General features: G+C 38.4%; 1 protein-coding gene across 18 annotated transcripts in view; it reads left to right on the top strand.

The window, feature by feature from the left end:
- CEP112 (centrosomal protein 112) overlaps positions 1–16,132 on the top strand; it is a 422,023-nt gene that overhangs the window by 178,367 nt on the left and 227,524 nt on the right. For all 18 annotated transcript variants that reach the window (XM_067714849.1, XM_067714863.1, XM_067714851.1 and 15 more), the window contains one exon: positions 11,540–11,647. In XM_067714849.1, the coding sequence (XP_067570950.1) occupies positions 11,540–11,647 (108 nt within the window). The remainder of the gene's footprint in view (positions 1–11,539; positions 11,648–16,132) is intronic.

Here is a 16,132-nt window from a genome sequence, read left to right as displayed (position 1 = left end):
AGTACAGACCATGGAATACTACTCAGGAATAAATAGGAACGAACGACTGATACCCTCAACAAAGGACGTGTCTCAACGTCCTGCTGAATGAAAGGTGCTAAAAGCAAAAGAGTACGTAACTGAATGTTGTGCACTCCCTGAATGATGCTAGCATTCCCTAGACAATGTCAAGTTGTTTGTTCTAGTGGATTATCAACCCAGTCTGTTTCAGAGCAGAAGGCCTGTCTCATTTTCTATGGGTGGGTTCCAGTTTCAGTTAAGTTTCCAAGCCTTTGCTCTGCAGGGTTGGGTCTGTTTGTATTGTGCCACTCAGGAGTGAGTCTAGACTTGGGTGGTGATTTAAATCACCACCCAATAACCCCAGGCACTCATGGAACATTCCCCAGGGTAGACCATATGTTTGGCCACTAAACAATTCTCAACAACTTTTAAAACGACTAAAATCATACAAAATGTGTTCTTTGACCCCCATGGTAATAAATTAGAAATAATAAGAAATCTGGGAAATCCCCATATATTTGGAAACTAAATAACACACATGAATAACTCATGGATCAAAGAAGATACTACAAGGAAAATAAAATATTTTGAACTGAATTAAAATAAAAATATGGTATATTAAAATTTATGGAATGCAGCTAGTGCAGTACCTAGAGAAAAGTTTGTAGCTTTAAACATCTAACTCCAAAAGGAAAGTTCTCAAATCAGTAACCTAAACTTCGTCTTCAGAAACCAGAAAAAGAAAAGCAAGCTTCTGCTCAAGGAAGCAGAAGAAAGGAAATAATAGATAATTTTATATACACGCAGAAAGAAAAGAAAACATTAAAATAGAGAAAACCAAGAAGAAATAGAAAGTCCAAATTGTCTTATAATAGATGATGATATTTAATTAGAAAATTGAGGAGGAAGGTACACTTAATCAGTTCATTCTCTAAGGCCAGTAGGACTCTAATATCACAGCCAGAGATGCTGCAGAGCTAGAGGAGTATCTGTCATCACTGTAGACACGAAAACCCTTAATGGTATTTTAGTAAACTGAATCTGGAAACTTATAAAGATTATTCACCAGGACCAAGTAGGATTTATCCCAGGAATCCAAGGTTCTTTTAACATTCAAAAATCAATATCGTATAGCATATTAATAGAATAAAAGACAAAGCCACACGATCGTCCCAACAGAGGCAGAAAAAGCGTTGGAAAAAGTTCAGCATCATTTATGATTTTTAAAAAATTCTTGGCAAGTTAGGACTAGAAGCAAATGTACTCACCCTAATAAGGTACATCTATGAGAACCCTGAGCAAATATGCTTAATGTTGAAAGACTTAATGCTCTTCCTCCTAAGAAGAGGGAAAGGACGTCTGCTTTTGTGACTTCTGTTTAACATTGTATTGGAGACTCTAGCCAGCCTCTAACAGGGCCAACAAAACCCCCCCAAAACCCCAAACAAACAAACAAAACCCCAAAAGACATACAGATTGGAAAGGAAGAACTACCAATGTCTTTAGATGACATGATTCTGTATGGTCAAAATCCATAAAAGAAGTACTAGAACTAATAAATGATTTAAACAAGTTTGCAGGGTACGAGATCAACATACAAAATTCAGTCATGCTTCAATATACTAGTAATGAAATACCTGAAAATGAAATTAAGAAAACAATTTAATTTACAAAAGCATCCAAAAGAATAAAATATTTACAAATAAACTGATGAAACAATGTGAAGACTTATGCATTGAAAACTATAAAAGATTGCCGAGAGAAATTTTAAACGATGTAAAGAGAGCTATTCTGTGTTAATAGGTTGTAAAGCTCAGTATTGTCAAGATGAAAGTTCTCCACAAATTGATGTATAAATTCAATGTAATTACTGTAAAAAATCTCAATACATTTTTTGGGTAAAAATTGGCAATAAGAAATGTTTATTTTCACTAGTAAATTTGTTAAAAGTAAGTTAGAATAGCACTGAGCTATTTTCCAACTAACACATAGGTAGAAATCCATGAAGGCCTGTGGACACGGGCAGTGACACACATTTCAGGAGGAAGAGTAAAGATATGTAACCTTTCTGGAGGATTGGTTTAACATTGTGCTTATGATTTACCTGTTCTACTTCTAGGACTTTATTTTTCAGGACTCCAAGGTTTGCAAGATACGTGTTCAAGGATGTTTGTTGTGATGTTATTTATTAATGGTAAAAAATTAGAAACTATACGTCGAAAAAGTTAGAAAGAATGTAAAAACTGATAATCTTTTTTTAAAAGATAAAAACTGAAGTCTCAGAGTTGTGTGGCAGAACGGAAAGCCCTGGAGAGAATGTGATCTTGGGAACCATGAAATGAAGAACCCTAGCCAGCCGCAAAGTGAGACTGCCGTAACATGAGGCAAGCCAGGGATGAGAGACAGCATCTGTGCAGTTGATTCTGCAACCACCCTTCCAGTCGGTCCACCCTCACGTCTGACTGCTCTGCTCTGTGCAGGGTCATAGTCTGTCTGTCTTCCTTCACCAGCTCCGCCCACCCATTTGACTCTCCCATTTCTTGACCTTAAAAGAGTCCATGTGTTCCTACCATGGAGATGTCACATCACTGTGGACTGGTTAGATGATCCAATGGAGGACCCTCTTTGGTGCACGCCTGTAGGGTCCCCTTCACCCCCAACATACCCCACACCTGTGTCCTGTCTGTCAGCAGTCCTCACTGATCTGTCCAGTGGTGCTAGATTCAGACTCAGTGAAAACTGATAGTGATGGCAACTGACAAGAGAAAATGTTTTGATTGCTTTCTGTTGGAGAAAAGTTCTTCTGTGGTTTCAGTCATAAATAGTTTTGCCAAGTGAAGTTGAGTTTCTGAAATAAAGTACCTTTGGTGTGAGTATAATAATAAGGAACCCCATTTATAATGGAATTCTTATAGCCAGGCTCATTTGCAAATTGAGTAATTCTCACATGGCAAATTTGAACAGACATTCAATAAAATGTATATGTCAAAACATGATAAATTAGATATCTTCTATTCCAGATTGTCAGTTGATTAAAAAGTGTGGATCTGGGCTTCCCTGGTGGCGCAGTGGTTGAGAGTCCCCCTGCCGATGCAGGGGACACGGGTTCGTGCCCCTGTCCGGGAAGATCCCACTTGCTGTGGAGCGGCTGGGCCCGTGAGCCATGGCCGCTGAGCCCGTGTGTCCGGAGCCTGTGCTCCGCGGATCTGATATAGCTCAAATTCTAAAAGAAAATCACTCAGCAGATTTAGTATTTGGAGAATCATAATGTTTTCAGATTTTTCCATAGTCCATATTTTCCTTTTTTATTGTTGTTTTGAACTGCTCTTTTCTCTTCTCACTGAAATCTTTTGTGTAAAAGCCAGCAGAGCTTAGGGCATCTTTTTCCATTTGGAAACAGCTGCAGATAGAAGACAACAGGAATTTGAATTAAAAAATAAAAGCTTTGAGTTTGTTTTTGAAAGTGAATTGCTGTTTGAAAAATGAGGCCCATGAGAGAAAATGAAACAGACTTAAACTTTTAAAAAAAATTGCTTCACACTGTTTCTTTCACTTTGAAGAACTTTTTATCTCATTTAGGATTGCTTAAATAACCTAATTTTTACTCCAATGGTGAAATCCATTATATGTGTTAGCTGTCAGCAATTAGTTGTGTAAAATATACATATTTTAATTGCGAAAGTATATTACTCTGTTAGAATTATTTCTGTATATATGTATATAGTTGTATTTTTTAAAGAAATAGTGTTCTATATTTACCTATTCTCTGTGAAACAAATAAATGACTGAAAAAGACAGCTATGTTTTTTGAAGTATTGGCAGCAATTATAAAGTGAAACTTTTTCATCTTGAAAACCGACTGAATGAATGTCAGATAACTACTTCCTCCTGGGGCTTCCACTAACCACTTGACTTTTCTAGTTAATTTTTCTCCCCTTGAAAATTCATCCTCATTAACTGGTATTTGCTGCTAATATCTGGCTTTAAATTCTGTTCCTTTTTCTTTGCAGCCGTCAGCTACATGATATTAGCTTTATACTTGGAAAACCCAGTGGTTTGCCTTGAAAACAAAATTCAGAAACACTGCTGTTGACTAGTGAGGTTGCTTCTGGTTGCCAGTACATTTGAAACTGATTAGCAGTTTCTTAACATTCTTAGGGATTATAAGTTTAACTCATCATCTCATTATTGCTGTTGAATTAATGAAAAAATTCTCAAGGTACAAGGAAGGAAGAATGCCTTCTGAATATATTTGTGCCTCTATAAATGTAGATGGATAACAAACAGACTTAGAGAGAAAGACGCATCGTACAGACCACTCATTGTGACTTGTACATTCGTCCTCTTGTCCTTTAAGGGTCATGCTGGCTCATGTAATTTTTTTTTAAATTTATTTATTTGTTTTATATTTTAGTTTTGGCTGTGTTGGGTCTTCGTTGCCGCACGCGGCCTTTCTCCAGTTGCTGTGAGCGGGGGCTACTCTTCGCTGTGGTGGTCGGGCTTCTCATTGTCGTGGCTTCTCTTGTTGTGGAGCACGGGCTCTAGGCGCGTGGGCTTCAGTAGCTGTGGCACACGGGCTCTAGAACGCAGGCTCAGTAGTTGTGGTGCACGGGCTTAGTTGCTCCACAGCATGTGGGATCTTCCCGGGCCAGGGATCGAACCCGTGTCCCCTGCACTGGCAGGCGGATTCTTAACCACTGCGCCACCAGGGAAGTCCAGGCTCATGTAATGTTAAATGAGTCTTTTTTAGACCAGTTTTAAGGTAAAGATCCAATATAAATAGAAGCATTTTCTCTCAGTTTTTTAAAATAATTATTTTTGGCTGTGTCGTGTCTTAGTTGCGGCATGCGGGCTCTTACTTTGTGGTGCCCGGGCTTCTCTAGTTGTGGTGTGTGGGATCCAGAGCACTTGGGCTCTGTAGTTTGCGGCATGCGGGCTCTCTAGTTGAGGCGGGCGGGCTCAGTAGTTGTGGTGCGTGGGCTTAGTTGCCCCACGGCACGTGGGATCTTAGTTCCCCGACCAGGGATTGAACCCACGTCCCCTGCATTGGAAGGCGGATTCTTTACCGCTGGACCGCCAGGGAAGTCCCCGCTCTTAGTTACTTTTTGATGATAATGGAGAAAGCTGTCTACCATTTTAACATTTGAAATTTTGTCTTTAAATGAGATTAGGTAGCAGAGGTAAAATTCTAGAACTATATTTAAATATTTCAATAGAGCCTATTGTGCTAATTAATCAATTCCAAATGACAACATCCAAGGACTATGTATAAATACTTGGCTTTGAAAAACAAAATTAAACAAAAAATCAAACAAATAATTAAAAGAATCTTTAACTCTCATCCTTAAATGCCTAGTAGAGTAGTAAGTGAAACTTTTCCTAATAATATTCATCAAATCTCTTTTGCAGAAGAAAAATAAGCCAAAAAAAATCTACTGAGAACATCGGACCAGGAAATACGTCATTCTTTTTATAATTGGCTGATGTGAAGGATTATTAATTGTGAAAACAGCAGCATTATTATTTTTTAATATTTCAAACTGTTTTATTGACTTATTGGCCAAGGATTTAACAGACTTGATTTCTTCTTTCATTCATTTATAAAAAATTTATGAATACTTGCTCTGTATCAGCCATTGTTGTAGATTCTTGGAATTCAGAGACTATTAAGCCACGTTTGTGGTCTGTGCGATAGACTGATGCGTAGCTGTGTGGTCGTAATTGGCGGCGTAACTAGTGGAATTAATAGGTCGTTCGGCGAACTCAGAGGAGGCACGTCTAAGGTAGCCCAGTAGGTTATGCGCTGATCTGCAATTGTGGCATCTTTGTGTAACAATGAATTTCTCAAATGTTTCCTGTTAAAATGTAATTGGTAGTGAATTTAGCAAGGCTTCTAAATATAAGGTCAGATATACAATGCAATTTTATTTCTATATATTAGCAACCAACAGATAGAAAATAAACTTTGAAAAAGATATCGTGGTACCAGAAAGCTTCTCTTACCTAAGAATAAATGGAACAAAAGAAATGCAAGGCCCCTGTTTTGAAGACTAGGAAACATTACTGAGAGGAACCAAAGAAGACCTGAACAAGTTGAGGGATGTATCACGTGTATGGATTCAAAGACTCAGTGTTATAAAAATGTCAGTTCTCCCCAAAGTAATCTATAGAATCAACACAATTCTAAAAATCAAAACGTAGCAGTGCTTTTTGGGGGGAGGAGTGAGGGAAACTGGCGAGCTGATTCTAAAATGGATATGAAAATAGAGAGGGCTCAGAACACCTATGGCAACCTTATACCACCAGATATTGAGACTAATATTAAGCTATAGTAATTAATACAGTGTGGTTTTGGCACAAGGATGACCAGTGTTTTACAGGAAAGAGACCAAAAAGTGGACTCACACATATATGATCAATCTGATTCATGTGAAAGGAAGTATTGCAGTACAGCAGGGAAAGAAGGATCATTTCAGTAAATGCCGCCGTGTCAGCTGGATAGCCACATGGAAAAAGAATCCTGCCCCTTATTATATCCCATCACAAAATTAATTCCAGGATTGTAGATACACAAGTGATAGGTAAAACAATAAAATTTTCAGAAGAAAATGTAGGAGCTCGGTGAACATTTTCTGAATAGGAAACAAAAAGTGATAAAAAACAAAATGTTGTTAAATTTAAATTCATTAAAATTAAAAACTTCTGTTAATCAAAAGAGACCAGTAGATAATATAAGAGCGAACTCAGAGTGGGAAAAGATATTTGCAGTTCAGATATTGAACAAGAAAATTCATATCCAGAATTGATAAAGAACTCCTACTAATCAATAAGAAAAGGATAGGCACCACGCATGTGTTAATTAATTTTCTCTGTTAAGGATATTAGTTTCTACTGAGTCTTTAGCCAAGCACAGAAATAATTATTTATCTGTCTTTCTGCCATTTATGTCTGTCTATCTATCTCTCTCTCTATATATATGAAAATATTTGAAGGACAGTTTCTTATAGTTTAGCTAAATATGTATTAAATACAGCAGAATACACTTTGAATTGTGTATCTCTATAGAATTGTATAATTGTCTCATACGAATTATACTGTCAAATAACTCAGAACATAACACAAGAGTACTTTACTACAGAAAGAACAGTAACGCATTGTGACCACATTTGACAGAGTGCGCCAGATCTTGGCCCAGTGCCCACTCCCGCTTTCTGAGTAATACAGCACAGCCCTGATTTTATTTAGGGCAACATTAGACACAGTTTTAAAACTGCAGTCTCTTACCTTGCAGGTGGAGTTTGGCTTTTAATGTAGCTCTAGTGAATGCGATGCAGACAGCATAATTAATTTGCTTTTGACAGGAACTTGCAGGAAAGCCCCTTAAAAGGGTTTCCACTCAGCGAATGTGGACCCTGTGCCCTTGTCCCGTCACCCTTTGCTCTTCCTCTCCCAGGTGTTCAGAGCTGCAGAAGCCATCCTGCAACCATTCTGGAAGTTGAATCACAGAGCCCTTCACCCTGACATCTGTGAACTGCCGATGTCGCAGCCTATTTCTGAATGTTTTGTTACCCGAGGAAAACATAAAGGGCCTGTGTTGCTTAAGCTCTGGAGGCTTAGGTGTTTTCTCACATGCAGCTCAAGTAATGCTGGAGGCGCCGTCTAAGGAAAAGCCAACGCCCTTGTTTACCTCTCTCTATTACCTGCAAGCACTAGACATTCACAGAAATACACCCCAAGCCCTTTTCTGCTCCTAATTTGATCTTCAAGTGCCACTCTTGGATTTTTTTGGAAGCCAGAGTTACACATTGAAGGATTGGGTTTGTTGTTTTCTTTCCTTACCCTTGAAGTTAAATGGAATATGGAATGCTGTGTGATCAAGCAGAATCTTTTGTATCTACGGCAACTGAGAACGCTGCGTTTCTACGCAGACTTCAAGTATTTTACAAGACTTGTTTTTACATTTTTTTGGTTAAATTGTGGAAGGAGAATGGAGTGGGGTCTTGCATTTTCGGTCAGTATAAAATAACATTTTCTTACAGCAGCTATTATTTACTTTGAATTTTTCTTAATGTTTAGGTATAGAAGGTCTTTCATGGGCTTTAAATTGTTTTCTATTTTGATTATAGAAGATAATTCAATGTTTTGAAGGAAGACATCCTACTTTTTACGAATGTTGAGTACACAAAGCTCTTCATTACATTAAAAATATTTTAATAATTTTTATTTATTTTGAATATTCAATCTGTGCTGAAGTAGAGTAAGAACCAAAAATCAATTTCATCTGAAGATCTGTCTTAAAAGTACTGAAGAAACCAGGTCTTGCCTCCTTGGTTTACCTTCTCTTGTTTTCTTTCTCTTCTGCTTTTGCCTACCCTCCATTCATCCTTAAGAATTTAATTCATGTTTATTCTGCGTTCTGTGGCAATTAGTTAATAATTAAGATACAAAAGAATTATAAGCTGTAGTGTCTTTTATTTGGGAGCTCACGATCTAGATGAACAAACAAAGCGCACACATTTGAAACACGCCCACACTCTAGAGAAACACACAGTGTGCCAGGAAAATGAAGATGTTAGGTCCTCGAGCACAGAGAGAAGGGAGATGCTGATGCCAGTTGGCGGATCAGAGAACACCACAGAGAGGAGAGGAGGCTTGAGTCAACCTTGAAGATGGGTTGTTGGATGAGGAAAAATACAGAGGGGTTTTCAGATAGTGTGGGGAGCGAGGGCGAACCCAGAACAGCCACGGGAATCAGAGTGTGTAGGGGCGGAGCCTGCCGAGGACAGATCAAGGGGCCCTCGGGTGGAGGTCTAGTGTGAAAAGCACTGAAGGAGAGAGAGCCTTGAAATCCACGTCTTGAGGTAGAAACGGAAGAAAACAACGCGGGCTCGGCTGTGCTTCCTTTAGAAATCCTTTGACATATTTGAGCACGAGACTGATGGCCGACAGGGTCGGTCATCTTAGAACTCTGATCACTGAATTTAGAAGCTGATGACTTGGTATTATCAAGGTTGCAGTCTTTGGCATTTACAAAGAGATACTTAGGTACTAAATATCATGCCATAATCTAGAACTCCAGCCTTCCGTGTAAGAACCAGAAATGGTTACATAGCAGATTCGTGGGCAGGAATATGCCTTTTGTTCTCATCCAGTGAAACTGGCTGCTTCTCGCTGAACAGCTCTGCTCCTCAAACCTTAAAGTTTAACTGTGTCTGAATAAATGTATTTGAATGGTGTTTTTACCCCAAAAATCTAACACGAAAAACTGAAGGGAGCCTTTTCATGGTTTATTTCCTCATGTTTTATCTAATCTTAGCACCTACCAAAAGGTAGCCTGCAAGAGGACATTGTGTGCAAGTTGAAAAGAAGAAAAATCTCAGCGTATCAGCAAAGCAGAGCAAGAAGTGATACAAAGTAGCCGGTGACAGAATGGTTGTCACAGGAACTGACAGGTGCTTCAGAAAAACGAGTTTTCAAAATTAAACTGGGGTAGAAAGACAAGCGTAATCTTGCACCACTTTGAATGGAAGGCACCATTTCCACGCCACCCAGCTGAATAGCTTTCTCATTACGCAAGGACCTCTCTTGCCTGTCGCATGTAAAAGAGCAAGGAAAATAACACATCGTCTATCTCATTTTCTAAGTGACAGAAAACATTAGATTCGACACTTCATTTTATATGTGTTACAAAGAATTTGGCCCTATTAAATGTTGAAAATTGTCTTTTTTTTTGAAAATTGTTCAGCAAACTTCAAACCAAGTTTGGTGCACTGTGTCTTTTGGGGGTTTTTGTTTGTTTGTTTGTTTTCATTTGATTAGTATTTATTGAGTCCCCATGTGCTCCAAACAGTGTGCTGAATGGTTGGGATGCATGAGTCAACGTGGAGTTACATCCCCCTGGGGGAGACAGACATTGCAAACAACCCTAATGAATAAGTAAATTATATAGTATACCTGAAGATGTTATCTCCTGTGGTTAAAAAAAATCATTAAAGCAAGGAAGGGCGGCTGGGAGGGCTGCAAATTAAAATAGGGTGGTCAGGGAAGCCTCAGTACAAAGGTAACATTTAAGCAGAACTTGAAGCCTTTGAAAAACAAGCTACATAAATGTTGGTGGGGGGCTTCTAGACCCCAAGATGAGAGCTTTGCTGACACGTTTTAGGCCTAGCAAGGAGGCCGGTGGGCTGGCGTATGGTGGTGATGGGGGCCCTAGAGTTGAGCCGAGAGAGGTACTGGGATTGGATCATAGACTGTGGTCCTTTCTTTGACTTTGACTTTTTTTTTAAGTAACAGCTTTATTGAGGTATAATTCACATACCAACAGTTCACTCGTTGTAAGTGTACAATTCAGTGTTTTTTAAAATATATTCACAGAATCGTGCAACCATCATCACGAACAATTTTAGAAAGTTTCCATCACCCCACAAGAAACCCCATACCCTCCCAAACCCCTTTCACCCTAGGCAATCCCTAGTCTACTTTCTGTTTCTATGGATTTGACTCTTCTGAAAATTGAACACAAATGGGATAACACAGTACATGGTCTTTTCTGACTGCCTTCTTTCACTTTGATTTCAAGGTTCATCCATGTTGAAACGTGTATTAGTACTTCATCCCTTTTTATGGCTGAATAATGTTTCATTGTATGAATAGGCCACATCTTGTTTATTCATCAGTTGATGGACATCTGGGTTGTTTCCTCTTTTTGGCAATTATGAATAATGCTGCTATGAATATTTGTGTATAGGTTTCTTTAGTATGGATGTATGTTTTCATTTCTCACCTTGGAGCAGAATTCCTGGATCGTATGGAATTCATATGGGTTCATGTGGTTCATCTCTAAGTTTAATCTTTTGAGGAGCTGTCAGACTGTCTTCCAAAGTGGCTACCTCACTTTACATTCCCACCAGCAGCGTACGAGGGTTCTCATTTCTCCACATCTTCAGCAACACTTGTTATTATCTGTATTCTTGATTATAGCCATCCTAGTGGGTGTGCAGTGGTATGTCGCTGTTTTAATACGAAATTGCCTGATGACTGTGATGTTGAGCATCTTTTCATATGCTCGTGGCCATTTGTGTATCTTCTTTGGAGACATGTCTTTCCAGTTCCTTTGCCCAATATAAAATCAGGTTTAATTGCCCGTTTATTATTGAGTTGTAAGAGTTCTTTACATATTTTAGATGCAAGTCACTTTTCAGAGAGATGGTTTGCAAATATTTTCTCCTGTTCAGCACATAACAAGGGCTTAATAAAATCTTGTTGAATAAGTATTTGGATGTTCAAAATTATATTTCCATCACAGTGTCATTGTAGCTTTAGAGTTTAGTCAATTGTATACCAATTATAGTTTCCCTGACTTAAAACTATTAAAACCTGTCAAAATAAATGGACATATCCTTCATTATTTTATCTTTAAATTCAGCGTTATGATTGGTGAGGTGTTGAAAATCTGTCATTTTAATGATGGACAAGTGACAAAAATATGGAATACAATTTGTCATTTAAAAATTTAATATTTGACTTTTAAATTTTATAGATGGGAAAAGTGGAAGCCGATCTAACTAGATCCAAGTCTCTTCGTGAGAAACAGTCGAAGGAGTTTCTGTGGCAGCTGGAGGACGTCAAGCAAAGATACGAGCAGCAGGTCGGTCCTTCCTCTGACGGCTGCCTTTGATTCTCTCACGTGCATATACGCTCTCTTCTAAATATCTCTTTATGTCACAAAACCTCTGCACAACGAAAATACTTATAAGAACATTATTACCAATATATTTGAAATGTTTAAAATAATGGTTGTTTCACTGGAATCTAGAAACAGAGAACTTTAACTCTCCGCTGAAGTCTGTTCTGACAGTTGACTAAACTGAACATTTAATTGAAACATTTATTGTGGTTCTTGAGTTCTCCTCCTGTCAGAGCACAAGTTTGACTTATTTATTTAAGAAATAGTTTGGGGCACCTACTGTGGCCCAGGTGCTGTCACTGACCCTGGGCAGAGCGGTAAGCAGGGCCGACAGGGTTCTTTCCTCACAGAGGTTGGATTTTGGTGGGCAGCCAGTCCATCAGTTAAAAATGAGATAATTTCAAAGAGTGAGTTGGGAAGAAGGAAAGAGGGAGTGTGCATAGACTTTGCCAGGCGGCGGGCGAAAGGGCCTGACGGGCGCGGACAGGTGGGCAGGGGCCTGGTGCTGAGAGCCCTGGCGACGGGAGGGGCCGCGAGAAGGCTCTGGAGGAAGGGGGGCCAGGCTGGAGGGATGGCAGGTTCAACGATGCTGCGGTGGCAGCGGCGGGGGCTGTTCGGGGAGCGAATGACGCTTGGGCTGGATTGGCCGGAGCACCGAGGGGAAGGGTCCGGCTGGGACCAGGACGCGGGGGCAGCAAAAGGAGTTTAATTCTGTGCTCAGTACCCTGCCTCTTGTTTATTAATAAAAAAGGCTTTATCTTTATCTTTTTAAAAATATATCCCTGCAGACTCTTGGAATAGTCAAGGCAGCTATTAATTTTTACTTGTTTGTCTAATTTGCTTGCCTTGTTTCCTTAACATCTAGAAAAATATTGATTAGCTTAGTCACTCAGTTAAAATTGTTTCCCAGACAGTATTTGAACCTTTTTGTTCTAGAAACCTGAATAACTTTTTCTTTCATTATTTTATTTTTAATCCCTTATTAAGTGGGTCCTTCATCTGCAGTTGCTATAGAAATATTTTCGCATGTGCAAGATGATATATGCTCATGGAAGATTATTTGAAATAATGAAAAAAAGTTATAAATAAAGCCAATGATTAAATTATTGTAAATCTATACTATGGAATGCTATGTACTCCTTGAAAAGATTGATATAAATTTGTAGGAACCAACAGACACAGATTTCTAAGACACAGTGTTAAGGGGGAAATAAAGCACATGACAGAACAATTGTTATATTATGATCCTATTTATGGAAAATTAAAATATATGTGTCTGTATCATACAGCTAGGTATGTTAGTTTAGCTTTAAAATTCTAGAAGATTACACATGTCTGTAGAATGGGCATGAAATAATAGGTTAGATTATGATAAATTGACACTTTCACTGTATGCTTTAAATAGACTTTTTTACTTAAAATTTCACAAAGAGCATATGTCATGCATTACTTGCATAGTTAAAATATGAAAGTTATGAATGTAAAGAAACAATAGAATAGAATAAATGTAGAACATTTATATTATATCTGTAGTATTTTAAGTGGGTAATAAATTTGGATTAATGCAAAAAATCATTCAAGCAATTACACATAAAATTGTATATACATAAAATTACATAAGAGATGAAAATCCTAAAAGATAAGAAAAGACAGAAGAAAGAGCACTAGCAGATTATTTCAGAAATACCAGAAATATATGGGTAACTTCAGATTTTCTAACTCCAAAACCCAGTGCAATAGAATTATTTTCTCAGAATCTTCTTTAAACAATGGTGTGAGAATGACGTATCTAATTTCTGATTAATAGAGGATGGCAGTGAAAGTCATTCTGACATACACCAACTTAAAAACATGTATTTCCACTGACATACACTTTCTTTAAATAGTCGTGGAAGACGTTTTCCGGACCTTTAGTACTGGAGCGGAGGTTGCTTGGGAAACTAGCTTTAGAAACTAGGCATAGAAACTTACATAAGAAGTGGAGCCCACAAGTAGGAAGAGGTGGGGGTCAGAGGGAAACTGAGGGAATAATTCATCAAATATAAATAATATTTAACGAGGCTTGTTAACAAGATACAGTGTATAACCGAGGCGACTTTTGGATTAAAAACTGTATAGACGCACTAATAAAAACAAGAAAAATGTCAGCTTCTCCATGTAAACTGATGAAGGAACAGGGGAGAGAAGGAAACCAAGTTTTAAACTCTTTCTAGGACACCTGTGCTCATCAGAAGCTATTGTATGGCAGGGTGAGTGTGTGTAAGGGGTTGAAAAGTTCTCTGAGTGTTTTTAAAATTCTGTTTTCATTTTGATGATAACCATGTGGGTGACAAGTTTATAACCAAGTGTGGCCAGGTCACTGCAGGGCCTGATTTGCATTTATTCTGTGATCATTTTGGCACAGCTCTGACTTTTTAAAGTCGGATGTAACACGTAAAACCACTGAGGAAAATGAACATTTGACTAAATATAAATTATTTTAAGTTAAAGAAATAACATTTGCCACAAATATCGTAGACAGAGTGATTCCCTTTGTCAAATTAATAAATGTATAACCAATAAAAATAATTAGCATTTAAAGTAATTAGCATAAATTTTAACAAAATCATTAATGCTCCAAAGGAAAAGAAACATATATGAAATAAATTGAGTGAACGACCATGTAGAAACATCTTCAGCCTTGGTGTTAAGAAAAATGCAAATTAGAATAGCGATGTACCATCTAAAGCTGGCCAAGGTTTAGTAAAACTGGTACTTTCATCTATTGCTGGCGTTATAAATTAATGTAGCCCAAAGGACTTTGGCAGTATCTACCAAGAGTCATAAAATTTGTTTACCTCTTCTGGCCAATTATCCTTAACCTTGAAAATCGGACAGAATTATTCAAACAATGATGTTACTTATTTTTCAGGTGGAATCATGGTCGATTCTTTTCTCACATGCTCTACTTTGCACATTGTGTCTTTTTAACGTGACAGTCGCTTTTTTAGTGTAAAAGTAAATTTATATAAGCTCGTTTGAAGGAATGTTAAGCTTTGTAGGCTTTTCTCTGGGTGATAGATTTAAAACTGTACCAAATTTTTGTCTTTTAAGTCTTGATCAAAAATACTTAATAAGGAAAACATTAATTCTTTAAAGAATTCATACTATTAGTAGAAACCATACACTATTGCATCCATTTTTCTGTGTTTCATTTTCATGAAAAAGAGAGAAATGATATAAATGTTATACAAGTGTATAATAGGAATTTTTTTAAAACCACACAAAGATCTCTGAGGTCAGTGCAGATTTCACCTGCTTTTATCCTTCCTATGTCTGTAGGCCTCTTCACTAGAGTCCATGCTGAGAGTGAAGATCCCAGGCAGTAACTTGTAGAGGAAAGATAAAAGCAGGAATATGAGCTAGTAGGTTTTAGGGGAATATTTTTTGATGTGATAATATACAAACTTTTTAAAACCTTTTTTTTTTAAGCAGAAAATTCTATTAACTGGAGCAGCATTGCCCCGGCCACTCCAGATTGTTGGGGTTTTTACTGTGAACGCTTATCACGAGGAAAGATAGGCATATGGGAGCAGGTCCCTATGAGCCAGCTCGAGCGAGCTCACTGAAAGGGAAGCCGATTAAACTGAGCTTATTCCCTTCTTTGGGCAGACTGGCCAGGCTGGTAGATAAGGAAAGAGGAGTAGATGTGATAGATTTGGACTTCACTGAGCCGTCTGGCAAAGTCCTTCTGGAAGGCCGAATAGGAAATACGGTTTAGCCATTGGTTCATTTATGGGGTTAAGGGAGAGTTCAAAGGGCCATCTCTGAATGACGATTGACACCCTAAGTGAGATTTCTGTGTGTCACACTGGGTAATGATATAAGAGGTTAGTTTCCTGCTTCCTTGGAGTTCAGAGGAGTAGTTAACATGCGGGATATGAAAATCAGTTTTCTGAAGCTTTAAACAGATGAAATTAAGAAGATTAAGTTTATTGGGATTGAATATAAAATTCCGTGCTTTGGTTCAGAAAATCATCTGCAGAAAGTATGCGGTGGGGGAGATGTAAGGTTGTCTAGGCTGGGCGGGGCGGGGGGGGGGGTGGTGGCGACAAGCAAGACAGGAAGAACCCCCTGGGGCGATGGATCCTGGAGGGTAAAAGGTACGGCCTCCTTCTGTTGTTTTCCCATCAGGTCGTATGAGGAGTCAGTCAGTTCTGGTCGCCACATTTAAGTAGGACGCTGACAAACTCAAACATGTTCAAAGCAGAGTTTCCAGAATACGGGAACGTTTGGGTCTAGGTCAGAGGGAATATATCAAGGAATAAGGGTGTTTTGCCAAGAGAAGATGAGACTGAGGAGGGTTGCATATCTGTCTTTAACTCCAAGGTCTGGAACAGAGGAGATTTTATGATTGGTTTGTGTAATAACAGTCGTGATAGCCACCAGTCAGGAGGTCATACGCTG

The sequence above is a fragment of the Pseudorca crassidens genome, chromosome 19 (genome assembly GCF_039906515.1).
Source record: "Pseudorca crassidens isolate mPseCra1 chromosome 19, mPseCra1.hap1, whole genome shotgun sequence".
In the NCBI taxonomy this organism is placed as follows: domain Eukaryota; kingdom Metazoa; phylum Chordata; class Mammalia; order Artiodactyla; family Delphinidae; genus Pseudorca; species Pseudorca crassidens.
This window is presented reverse-complemented; position numbering and strand designations above follow the sequence as displayed.